The following is a 13,004-nucleotide window of genomic DNA, read 5'->3' as shown; positions in this document are numbered from 1 at the left end:
ACCCCGCAGTCGACGTTTCTCCAAGCTAAAGAGCCCCAAGCATTTTAACCTAGCTAAAGAGCCCCAAGCGTTTTTAGAGAGTTTGGGTCAGGAAAAAATATCTATATTTCTACATACAGCACAATAATTCACAACACTTAATGTCCACTAATTGTCATGTCTTTAAAAGGAGATTACACAAATTCCTGGAGGGCAATTATTTTTTTTAAAGGCATGTTATCTTCTTTCCATAAAAGAAAATGAAGTTGCTAGGGTCGGGGGTGGGGGGGAATAGACAAACCTGGGCAGAACCGTTCAGACTGGTGAATAAAGGAAACCTTCACCGGTGGCAGCAGAGCTCTGAAAACCAGTTCCTAGAGACCAAGAATATTGGGAAAATCCAGCTTCTGTGCCTGTGCTTAAAGGGGGATCTGTTCAGCTTCTGTGGGCTGCAGGGTGCTGGAGCAGGGGTGGCGGGCTGTGGATGGGCATCCCGCGGAGCATCATGAAGGACTTGGGACAGATGTGTCATGTTGGTGTTGAGTCTGGCTGAAAACCTGGTTATGAAGTCAGCACTCCCAAGAGAAGCTCTGAAAAACTTACCCATATTACCCATGAGTCTCCAGATGTGCTCAAATCACATCTGGTCCAAAGCGACGGCAACGTTTCAGGCGACATAATTTCCATCGTCCCTTTTCCCTCCCTGGAAAGCAAAGAGAAGTCTTATCAGAAACTTATAATCCCTGAGGGTCATGGGTACCTGCTGCTTTTCTTAGAGCCGGTTTGGTGTCATGGTTAAGTGTGTGGACTCTTATCTGGGAGAACCGGGTTTGATTCCCCACTCCTCCACTTGCACCTGCTGGAATGGCCTTGGATCAGCCAGAGCTCTCTTATCTGGGAGAACCAGGTTTAATTCCCCACTCCTCCACTTGCACCTGCTGGAATGGCCTTGGGTCAGCCATAGCTCTCTTATCAGGTAGAACCAGGTTTGATTCCCCACTCCTCCATTTGCAGCTGCTGGATTGGCCTTGGGTCAGCCACAGCTCTCTTATCTGGGAGAACTGGGTTTGATTCCCCACTCCTCCACTTGCACCTGCTGGAATGGCCTTGGGTCAGCCACAGCTCTCTTATCTGGGAGAACCGGGATTGATTCCCCACTCCTCCACGTGCAGCTGCTGGAGGGGCCTTGGGTCAGCCATAGCTCTCTTATCTGGGAGAACCGGGTTTGATTCCCCACTCCTCCACTTGCACCTGCTGGAATGGCCTTGGGTCAGCCATAGCTCTCTTATCTGGGAGAACCGGGTTTGATTCCCCCCTCCTCCACTTGCACCTGCTGGAATGGCCTTGGATCAGCCAGAGCTCTCTTATCTGGGAGAACCAGGTTTAATTCCCCACTCCTCCACTTGCACCTGCTGGAATGGCCTTGGGTCAGCCATAGCTCTCTTATCTGGGAGAACCTGGTTTGATTCCCCACTCCTCCACTTGCACCTGCTGGAATGGCCTTGGGTCAGCCACAGCTCTTTTATCTGGGAGAACCGGGTTTGATTCCCCCCTCCTCCACTTGCTCCTGCTGGAATGGCCTTGGGTCAGCCATAGCTCTCTTATCTGGGAGAACCGGGTTTGATTCCCCACTCCTCCACTTGCACCTGCTGGAATGGCCTTGGGTCAGCCACAGCTCTCTTATCTGGGAGAACCGGGTTTGATTCCCCCCTTCTCCACTTGCACCTGCTGGAATGGCCTTGGGTCAGCCACAGCTCTCTTATCTGGGAGAACTGGGTTTGATTCCCCACTCCTCCACTTGCACCTGCTGGAATGGCCTTGGGTCAGCCACAGCTCTCTTATCTGGGAGAACCGGGTTTGATTCCCCACTCCTCCCCTTGCAGCTGCTGGAATGGCCTTGGGTCAGCCAGAGCTTTCCTATCTGGGGGAACCGGGGTTGATTCCCCACTTCTCCCCTTGCACCTGCTGTGATGGCCTTGGGTCAGTCATAGCTCTCTTATCTGGGAGAACCGGGTTTGATTCCCCACTCCTCCACTTGTAGCTGCTGGAATGGCCTTGGGTAAGCCAGAGCTCTCTTATCTGGGAGAACCGGGTTTGATTCCCCACTCCTCCACTTGCAGCTGCTGGAATGGCCTTGGGTCAGCCACAGCTCTCTTATCTGGGAGAACCGGGTTTGATTCCCCACTCCTCCACTTGCAGCTGCTGGAATGGCCTTGGGTCAGCCATAGCTCTCTTATCTGGGAGAACCGGGTTTGATTCCCCACTCCTCCACTTGCACCTGCTGGAATGGCCTTGGGTCAGCCACAGCTCTCTTATCTGGGAGAACCGGGTTTGATTCCCCCCTTCTCCACTTGCACCTGCTGGAATGGCCTTGGGTCAGCCATAGCTCTCTTATCTGGGAGAACCGGGTCTGATTCCCCACTCCTCCACTTGCAGCTGCTGGAATGGCATTGGGTCAGCCAGAGCTCTCTTATCTGGGAGCACCAGGTTTGATTCCTCACTCCTCCACTTGCAGCTGCTGGAATGGCCTTGGGTCAGCCATAGCTCTCTTATCTGGGAGAACCAGGTCTGATTCCCCACTCCTCCACTTGCAGCTGCTGGAATGGCCTCGGGCCAGCCATAGTTCCCTTATCTGGGAGCACCAGGTTTGATTCCCCACTCCTCCACTTGCAGCTGCTGGAATGGCCTTGGGTCAGCCAGAGCTCTCTTATCTGGGAGAACCGGGGTTGATTCCCCACTCCTCCCCTTGCAGCTGCTGGAATGGCCTTGGGTCAGCCACAGCTTTCCTATCTGGGGGAACCGGGGTTGATTCCCCACTTCTCCCCTTGCATCTGCTGTGATGGCCTTGGGTCAGCCAGAGCTCTCTTATCTGGGAGAACCGGGTTTGATTCCCCACTCCTCCACTTGCACCTGCTGAGATGGCCTTGGTTCAGTCATAGCTCTCAGAGACAGGGGTGGCCCTAGGGTCTGCCATGCCCCGGGCACCCTTGCCGCTCCCCCTCCCTTTACAGCCCTATCTGTTCGTCTTTCCAGCTGCAGAAATGAGGAGGTGTAAGAAGCAGCAATTAGGGGCGGAGATGGAGGGGAAAGATGCTATTCGGCGCGGGGAGGGAGATGAAGAGGCAGCAATGAAGAGGCAGGAAGAAGAGGCAGCAATGGGAGGAGGACAGTGGCAATTCGGGGCACGGAGGGAGGGGAAGGAGGCAGGAAGAAGCGGCAGCAATGGGGGGAGGACAATGGCGATTCGGGGCACGGAGGGATGGAAAGGAGGCAGGAAGAAGAGGCGGTAATGGGGGGAAGACAGTGGCGATTCAGGGCGGGAGGGAGGGGAAGGAGGCAGGAAGAAGAGGTGGCAATGGGGGGAAGACAGGGGCAGGGAAGGAGGCAGGAAGAAGGAGGCAATTTGGGGCGGGGAGGGAGGGGAAGGAGGCAGGAAGAAGAGGCGGCAATGGGAAGACAGTGGCGATTCGGGGCAAGGAGGGAGGGGAAGGAGGCAGGAAGAAGAGGCGGCAATGGGGGGAAGACTGGCTATTCGGAGCGGGGAGGGAGATGAAGGAGGCAGGAAGAAGAAGCGGCAATGGGAAGACAGTGGCGATTTGGGGCAGGGAGGGAGGGGAAGGAGGCAGGAAGAAGAGGCAGCAATGGGGGGAAGACAGTGGCGATTCGGGGGAGGGAGGGAGATGAAGGAGGCAGGAAGAAGAGATGGCAGTGGGGGGAAGACAGTGGCGATTCGTGGCGGGAAGGGAGGGGAGGGAGGCAGGATGAAGAGACGGCAATGGGGGAAAGACAGTGGCAATTCGGGGCATGGAGGGAGGGGAAGGAGGCAGGATGAAGAGGCGACAATGGGGGGGAAGACAGTGGCGATTCGGGGCCGGGAGGGAGGGGAAGGATGCAACAAGAAGAGGCGCCAATGGGGGTAAGACAGCGGCGATTCGGGGCAGGGAGGGAGAGGAAGGAGGCCAGAAGAAGAGACGGCATTGGGGGGAAGACAGCAGCGATTCGGGGCAGGGAGGGAGCGGAAGGAGGCAGGAAGCAGAGACGGCATTGGGGGGAAGACAGTGGCAATTCGGGGCAGGGAGGGATAAAAAGGAGGCAGGAAGAATAGACAGCATTTGGGGAAAACAGTGGCGATTCGGGGAAGGGAGGGAGAGGATGGAGGCAGGAAGAAGAGGTGGCAATAGGGGGAAGACTGTGGTATTCGGGACGGGGAGGGAGAGGAAGGAGGCAGAAAGAAGATGCTGCAATGGGGGGAGGACAGTGGTGATTCGGAGTGGGGAGGGAGAGGAAGGAGGCCAGAAGAAGAGACGGCATTAAGGGGAAGACAGTGGTGATTCGGGGCACCGAGGGGAAGGAGGCAGGAAGAAGAGGCATCAATGGGGGAAAGACAGTGGCGATTCGGGGCACAGAGGGAGAGGAAGGAAGCAGGAAGAAAAGGCGGCAGTGGGGGAAAGACAGTGGCGATTCGAGGCACAGAGGGAAGGGAAGGAGGCAGGGAGAAGTGGCAATAGGGAAAGACAGTGGCGATTCGGGGTGGGGAGGGAGGCAGGGAAAAGAGGCAGCAGTGGGGAGAAGACAGTGGCGATTCGGGGTGGGGAGGGAGGGGAAGGAGGCGGGAAGAAGCTATCATCATTATCTGCTTCTCCCAAAATACAGGGGAAAGTGTTTAAAAATGAATTGTATGCACACTGCGCAAAGTTTCACAAACCCAGGAAGGACATGTGTGAAAACACTGTTCCTCCCTCCCTTGTCTCAGGAACAGGCAGTGAAGAGATGCTGTTGAGCCGTTTTCTTTTCCAAGGTGTGGAAATGGGTGCTGCACCTCCAATCCAGGTAGGAAAGATGGTGGGGGGGCACAGCCTGGGTCCCTCCTCCTTTCTCAGGGGAGCTTTTGCTCATTCCGTTTCTACAAGGGGTCCGTGAGAGAGATCCTTTGAACGCTGTTGCGTTTACCCATCCCAAACCTTACTTTCTGTACCATCCCAGCCTACTCCCTTCCGATGTGCATTCTCTGCTTGGTGTGATCTCTGAAGAGGAGGGAATCTTCCTTTTCTTCCAGGGTCCCTTTTCCTTTGAGGAGGTGTCCATCTCTTTCTCGGAGGCAGAGTGGGCCCTGCTGGATCCGGGACAAAGAGCTCTCTACTGGGAAGTCATGCTGGAGAACTATGGGAACGTGGCCTTTCTGGGTAAGGATCTTTCATGGGTGGCAAAGATGCAACGTACTGCCATTGTGATGAAGAATAAATCCAAATATTGAATAGCAATGCATCGTTTTGAGGCCTTTCCCACCACTTGGGGGCTGGGGTTCAGCTCCTTGGAGGCAGAAGGTTCCAGGTTCAATCCCTCCAGCTCCAAAGAAAACGATCAGGTAGGAGATGAAATGAAAGACTCTGGCTGAGACCCTGGAGAGCCGACGCCAGACTGAGTAGATAAGACTTGACTTCAAGGGAATCGATTCAGTATAAAGAAACTTCACATATTCATAGAATCATAGAAATGGAACTGACCTCCAGGGTTATCTAAGCCAATCTCCTACAAAATACAGGAACTTCAAAACTACCCTGGCTTCACGCCCAGAAGATTGCGGTGAGGGGGGACCTTCAGGAACCCCGGCTAAACTGGCTTGGAGGAAGCTCTTTCCCAGCCCCAAAGTGGTGATTGCGGTTCCCTGGGCGTGTGAGGAAGAGAACTTCCACCCTCTCGTGATCTGCCTGAGTTCACAGAATCAGCCTTTGTGTCGAACGGCCATCTAGCTTCACAGAGTTGGGAGGGGCCACAGAGACCATCTAGTCCAACCCCCTGCTCAGTGCAAGGTCAGCCTAAAACAGGGGTGGCCAAACTGCCGCTCAGAAGCCACGCGTGGCTCTTTTGCACATATTGTATCACTCCTGAAGCCCCCCGCTGCCCCGTTAGCCAGCTTGGAGAATGCATTTGTCTCCTTTAATCACTTCATGAGCCCAGCCAGATGACGGGTTGGAGAATGCATTTAGAGTTTAAAATTTTTTCTTTCCATTCCTTCCTTCCTTCCTTCCTCCCCTTCCCTCCCTCCCTCCCCTCAAGTATCAGGTAGGAGATGAGCCCCCTGGTGGAAGGGCGGGATATAAACTGCAAATAAACTAAGCTAAAAAAAGTATCTGAAATTCATGGTTTGTGGCTCTCTGACATCTCACATTTATTCTGTGTGGCACAAAAAGAGGAAAAGAGAAACTAAACCGACTAGGCTAAACCTTCAAAGGAAGTTTAGAATATTTCGGGGTCAAAGGTCAAAAACATCAATAGTTATAGAAAACAGTACAGGTGTTTGTTACAGAAACATATAAAAAACTTTGTAAGGACCCAACTGAAGCCTCCTAACATAATCTAAGTGGCAAATGTACACAGGGCTCTTTTTGTAGCATGGACTCCTTTGCATATTAGTCCACACACCCCTGATGTAGCCAGTCCTCCTGGAGCTTACGGTAGGCCCTGTACTAAGAGCTCTGTAAGCTCTTGGAGGATTGGCTACAGGGGTGGAATTTTAGCAGGAGCTCCTTTGCCTGTTAGGCCACACACCCCTGATGTAGCCAGTCCTCCTGGAGCTTACGGTAGGCCCTGTACTAAGAGCCCTGTACGCTCTTGGAGGATTGGCTACAGGGGTGGAATTTTAGCAGGAGCTCCTTTGCCTATTAGGCCACACACCCCTGATGTAGCCACTCCTCGAGCTTACGGTAGGCCCTGTACTAAGAGCCCTGTACGCTCTTGGAGGATTGGCTACAGGGGGGGAATTTTAGCAGGAGCTCCTTTGCCTGTTAGGCCACACACCCCTGATGTAGCCAGTCTTCCTAATAGGCAAAGGAGTTCCTGGTCCAAAAAAATACTCTGAATGTACATGAAAGAAACATGCGTCCCTCAAAGGGCTTTAAGATCAGCCGATCGCCGACCGATAGTCCCTGGCCCAAAAGATTGTCTGCCTGATTTCTATTAGGTTAAAACTGTATGGAACACAACCACAAGTTTACAGCGGCAGAATTACTAAATGTTCATTAACTAGATAAACCACGCATAACGAGCAGAGTGATGACAGCATAAAGAGCTATGTACGGCGAGTACCCGACGTATAGTCTCTAGTAACAAAACAGAGAGTCCGGATATAAAAGTCCAGGAAGCCTTCGCCCCTGTCCATATTCTATGCTCCTGCAAGAAGAACAATCCATTTGGGGGCCTTTATTAAATGTCCATTGATTTACAGGTGTAACTGGGACGTGGTTACATTTGACCTCTGAAGAAGGCCTCTGCAGGCCGAAATGCGTCAGGTCATGCATTTTTCTTTCATGTACATTTGTCACTTGGATAATGTTACGAGGCTTCATTTGGGCTCCTGCAAGATTTTTATAACAGCCCCGTGGCGCAGAGTGGTAAAGCTGCAGTACTGCAGTCGGAGCCCTCTGCTCACGACCTGAGTTTAATCCCGGCGGAAGCTGGTTCAGGTAGCCGGCTCCAGGTTGACTCAGCCTTCCATCCTTCCGAGGTCGGCCAAATGAGGACCCAGCTTGCTGGGGGAAAAGTGTAGAGGACTGAGGAAGGCAATGGCAAACCACCCCGTCAAAAGTCTGCCGTGAAAACGTTGTGAAAGCAACATCACCCCAGAGTCGAAAATGACTGGTGCTTCCACAGGGCCTTAACCTTTAAGATTTTTATATGTTTCTGTAATAAACGCATGCACTTTTCTCTATAACTATTGATGTTTTTAACCTTTGGCCCGTTGGTGTTCTAAACTTCCTTCAGAGATTTATTTTATGTGGCTCTTAGGTTAAGCACGTTTGGCCGCCTGAAAAAGAGTTTGTCCTGCCCCCCCCTCCCATGTGATTACAAACATCAGCTCTGCCTTTGATCTGGACATGATCCTGTCAAAGCCTGGTTGCAGCTCCTGGATAGCCCTCAACAAACAGGCCTTACTGATTTCAGCAAAGGTGACTTTATGGATAGACACAGCAGAAGCTCACATGAAACAGGGTGAACGCATCTCACCCAGCCCTCCCGGTTGAGCATGGTAGGTTGTGAGGCAGTCTCTGGAGACAAGATAGTACAATCTTGAGAACTAGACGCAGGCCTCTCCACTGGGGCAGAATAATTACTAAGTTATGAAGCAACCAGGCAAAGCTTTGAACATAAGAACATAAGAGAAGCCATGTCGGATCAAGCCAGTGGCCCATCCAGTCCAACACTCTGTGTCACATAAGAGAAGCCATGTTGGATCAGGCCAGTGGCCCATCCAGTCCAACACTCTGAGTCACATAAGAACATAAGAGAAGCCCTGTTGGATCAGGCCAATGGCCCATCCAGTCCAACACTCTGTGTCACGTAAGAACATAAGAGAAGCCCTGTTGGATCAGGCCAGTGGCCCCTCCAGTCCAACACTCTGTGTCACATAAGAACATAAGAGAAGCCCTGTTGGATCAGGCCAATGGCCCATCCAGTCCAACACTCTGTGTCACATAGGAACATAAGAGAAGCCATGTTGGATCAGGCCAATGGCCCCTCCAGTCCAACACTCTGTGTCACATAAGAACATAAGAGAAGCCCTGTTGGATCAGGCCAATGGCCCATCCAGTCCAACACTCTGTGTCACGTAAGAACATAAAAGAAGCCCTGTTGGATCAGGCCAGTGACCCATCCAGTCCAACACTCTGTGTCACGTAAGAACATAAGAGAAGCCATGTTGGATCAGGCCAGTGGCCCATCCAGCCCAACACTCTGTGTCACATAAGAACATAAAAGAAGCCCTGTTGGATCAGGCCAGTGACCCATCCAGTCCAACACTCTGTGTCACATAAGAACATAAGAGAAGCCATGTTGGATCAGGCCAGTGGCCCATCCAGCCCAACACTCTGTGTCACATAAGAACATAAAAGAAGCCCTGTTGGATCAGGCCAATGGCCCATCCAGTCCAACACTCTGTGTCACATAAGAACATAAGAGAAGCCATGTTGGATCAGGCCAGTGGCCCCTCCAGTCCAACACTCTGTGTCACATAAGAACATAAGAGAAGCCCTGTTGGATCAGGCCAATGGCCCATCCAGTCCAACACTCTGTGTCACATAGGAACATAAGAGAAGCCATGTTGGATCAGGCCAATGGCCCATCCAGTCCAACACTCTGTGTCACATAGGAACATAAGAGAAGCCATGTAGGATCAGACAAATGGCCCATCTAGTCCAACACTCTGTGTCACATAAGAACATAAGAGAAGCCCTGTTGGATCAGGCCAATGGCCCATCCAGTCCAACACTCTGAGTCACATAAGAACATAAGAGAAGCCATGTTGGATCAGGCCAATGGCCCATCCAGTCCAACACTCTGAGTCACATAAGAACCTAAGAGAAGCCATGTTGGAGAAGGCCAGTGGCCCATCCAGTCCAACACTCTGTGTCACATAGGAACATAAGAGAAGCCATTTTGGATCAGGCCAATGGCACATCCAGTCCAACACTCTGAGTCACATAAGAACATAAGAGAAGCCATGTTGGATCAGGCCAATGGCCCATCCAGTCCAACACTCTGAGTCACATAAGGTAGAATGCCAGCAGGGGGGTGGGGGCTTTCCAGTGTTTTGCACCGAGTGTCACGTGTATGACTATCTGCCCACAGGACAGAAGTCTTGAGTGTGTGCTCGATGCAAGGAGCTCCTGGTCCTCAGGGAGCGAGTTTGTACCCTTGCGGCTGAGGTGACTGACCTGGAGAAGCAGAGACAGTCAGTTAGGCACTTGGAGAAGACTCTTGGGGACGTGTTAGATGAGCCCCGCTCTGAACGTGGCAGCCCCATTGCTGCCAGGGAGCATGAGGGTCGAGAGGGAACAGGGCACCGGGCTGAGGATAAGGGGAAAACTCCCTCAGAAGGGACCTCTTCAGTTGGTGAGCGGGAATCCTTTCGTACCAAGGAACATAAGAACATAAGAGAAGCCATGTTGGATCAGGCAAATGGCCCATCCAGTCCAACACTCTGTGTCACAAAGTGGCCAATTTTTTTATTTATATATATATATATATATATATATATATACACACACACACACACACACACACATATATATACACTGTGGCTAATAGCCACTGATGGACCTCTGCTCCATATTTTTATCTAACCCCCTCTTGAAGGTGGCCATGCTTGTAGCTGCCGCCACCTCCTGTGGCAGTGAATTCCACATGTTAATCACCCTTTGGGTGAAGAAGTACCTCCTTTTATCCATTCAAACCCGGCTGCTCAGCAATTTCATTAAATGCCCATGAGTTCTTGTATTGTGAGAAAGAGAGAAAAGTACTTCTTTCTCTACCTTATCCATCCCATGCATAATCTTGTAAACCTCTATCATGTCACCCCGCAGTCGACGTTTCTCCAAGCTAAAGAGCCCCAAGCGTTTTAACCTTTCTTCATAGGGAAAGTCTTCCAAACCTTTAATCATTCTAGTTGCCCTTTTCTGCACTTTTTCCAATGCTATGATATCCTTTTTGAGGTGCGGCGACCAGAACTGCACACAGTACTCCAAATGAGACCACACCATCGATTTATACAGGGGCATTATGATACTGACTGATTTGTTTTCAATTCCCTTCCTAATAATTCCCAGCATGGCGTTGGCCTTTTTTTATTGCAATCGCACACTGTCTTGACATTTTATTGCAATCGCACACTGTCTCCCTCTAGTGGGAGCTGGGGGAGCAGCAGAGTTTTGACTCAATCCAGGCAGGCGGATGGGCTTGCACCCCACAGTTGCACTGCTTCACATTCTCTTTTTTCAGAGTTACTTTTTATATTAACTTTTATAGATGCCTAGTGTCCTGCTGTGCCAATACAGCAAGAGAGCTTGCAACATGGCAACGAAGAACAGCAAGTCTACTCTCCTCTCCCCCATCCACTGCAGAAATCACCCACCATTTTCAATCAAATGCATTGTCTTTCTTTCATCCCCTTTTAAGCTGTGTTATCCCTTCTCTAGAGCAGAAACATATACATACTCCTCCTAAATCCAACTACTTGCATATCATGGGAATGGGGTATATGTTGTGGGGGGGCTACCCACCATTTCCCACAGAGAAATATAAAAAATGTTTGAAGAGGCCCCAAGACTTAGTGCGAACACAATATGGGAGTGAAGGAGAGAGTTATCTACCACGACCCCAAGATCTCTCTCTTGGTCAGTCTCTGCCAGTTCACACCCCATCAACTTGTATTTGTAGCTGGGATTCTTGGCCCCAATGTGCATTACTTTGCACCCCAATGTGCATTACTTTGCACTTGGCCACATTGAACCGCATCTGCCACGTTGATGCCCACTCACCCAGCCTCAACAAATCCCTTTGGAGTGCCTCACAATCCTCTCTGGTTCTCACCACCCTGAACAATTTAGTGTCGTCTGCAAACTTGGCCACATCACTGCTCATTCTCAACTCCAAATCATTTATGAACAAGTTAAAGAGCATGGGACCCAGTACTGAGCCCTGCGGCACTCCACTGCTTACCGTCCTCCACTGTGAAGACTGCCCATTTCTACTCACTCTCTGCTTCCTATTAATTAGCCAGTTTTTGATCCACAAGAGGACCTGTCCTTTTACTCCATGACTCTCGAGCTTACTAAGCAGCCTTTGATGAGGAACTTTATCAAAAGCTTTCTGGAAGTCAAGGTAAACAACATCTATTGGGTCCCCTTTGTTCACCCCCTCAAAGAACTGTAACAGGTTAGTGAGGCAAGATATTCCCTTGAAGCAAGATATTCCCTTCATCAATGTGCCTACTCATTCTGTCCTTGATAATGCTTTCTACCAACTTTCCCAGTATTGAAGTCAGACTGACTGGCCTGTAGTTTCCCAAATCTCCTCTGGAACCCTTTTTAAAGATGGGGGTGACATTTGCTACCTTCCAGTCCTCAGGAACGGAGGCAGATTTCAATGAAAGATTACAGATTTTTGTCAGAAGATCCACAAGTTCAACTTTGAGTTCTTTCAGAACTCTCGGATGTATGCCATCCGGACCCGGTGACTTATTAGTTTTTAATTTGTCTATCAGTTGTAGACCTCCTCTTTTGTCACCTCAATCTGACTCAGGTCTTTCAACACCCCTTCCAATATAAGTGGTTCTGGAGCAGGCAAACACTTTTCATCTTCCAGGGAAGCAGTGGGGCCCTTGGATGACCAAGGGGTCAAAGGATTACTGAAGGAGGATAGGGAGATGGCTGAGAAGCTGAATGCATTTTTTGCCTTCGTCTTCGCTAACCTGTTACATTTCATTGAGGGGGTGAACAAACATGTGGACAAAGGAGACCCGATAGATATTGTTTACCTTGACTTCCAGAAAGCTTTTGAAAAAGTTCCTCATCAAAGGCTCCTTAGTAAGCTCGAGAGTCATGGAGTAAAAGGACAGGTCCTCTTGTGGATCAAAAATTGGCTAATTAATAGGAAGCAGAGAGTGAGTGTAAATGGGCAGTATTTGCAGTGGAGGATGGTAAGTAGTGGAGTGCTGCAGGGCTCAGTACTGGGTCCCATGCTCTTTAACTTGTTCATAAATGATTTGGAGTTGAGACCCTGCCCTGAAGTGCTGACTGTCACGCCACAGTGGCTGTCCTAGGGGGGTGATCTAAGCAGGGTGTAATGACAGAGTGTACCATTTTCTCCTGGGGAACTGATATCTGCTCACCTAGAGAGTAATTGTAGTTCTGAGTGATCTCCAGGCCTCACATGGAGATTGGAAACAGTGGTTCCCTGAGACGAAATGGCTGGCTTGGAGAAGAAGAAGATGATATTGGAATTATATCCTGCCCTCCACTCCGAAGAGTCTCAGAGCGGCTCACAATCTCCTTTCCCTTCCTCCCTCACAACAGACACCCTGTGAGGTGGGTGGGGCTGAGAGGGCTCTCACAGCAGCTGCCCTTTCAAGGGCAGAGTCTCAGAGCGGCCTACAATCTCCTTTACCTTCCTCCCCGACAACAGACACCCTGTGAGGTGGGTGGGGCTGGAGAGGGCTCTCACAGCAGCTGCCCTTTCAAGGACAGAGTCTC

The 13,004-nt window shown here is 50.7% G+C and overlaps 1 protein-coding gene across 1 annotated transcript in view; it reads left to right on the top strand.

The window, feature by feature from the left end:
- Window positions 1-13,004, top strand: part of LOC132571577 (oocyte zinc finger protein XlCOF6-like) — a 34,984-nt gene that overhangs the window by 14,803 nt on the left and 7,177 nt on the right. The window contains exon 5 of the mRNA XM_060238376.1: window positions 10,950-11,007. Coding sequence (XP_060094359.1) covers window positions 10,950-11,007 — 58 coding nt within the window. The remainder of the gene's footprint in view (window positions 1-10,949; window positions 11,008-13,004) is intronic.

Source organism: Heteronotia binoei, chromosome 5 (genome assembly GCF_032191835.1).
Source record: "Heteronotia binoei isolate CCM8104 ecotype False Entrance Well chromosome 5, APGP_CSIRO_Hbin_v1, whole genome shotgun sequence".
NCBI lineage: Eukaryota > Metazoa > Chordata > Lepidosauria > Squamata > Gekkonidae > Heteronotia > Heteronotia binoei.
The sequence above is the reverse complement of the archived record's forward strand: the minus strand, read 5'-3'. Positions and strand labels throughout refer to the sequence as shown.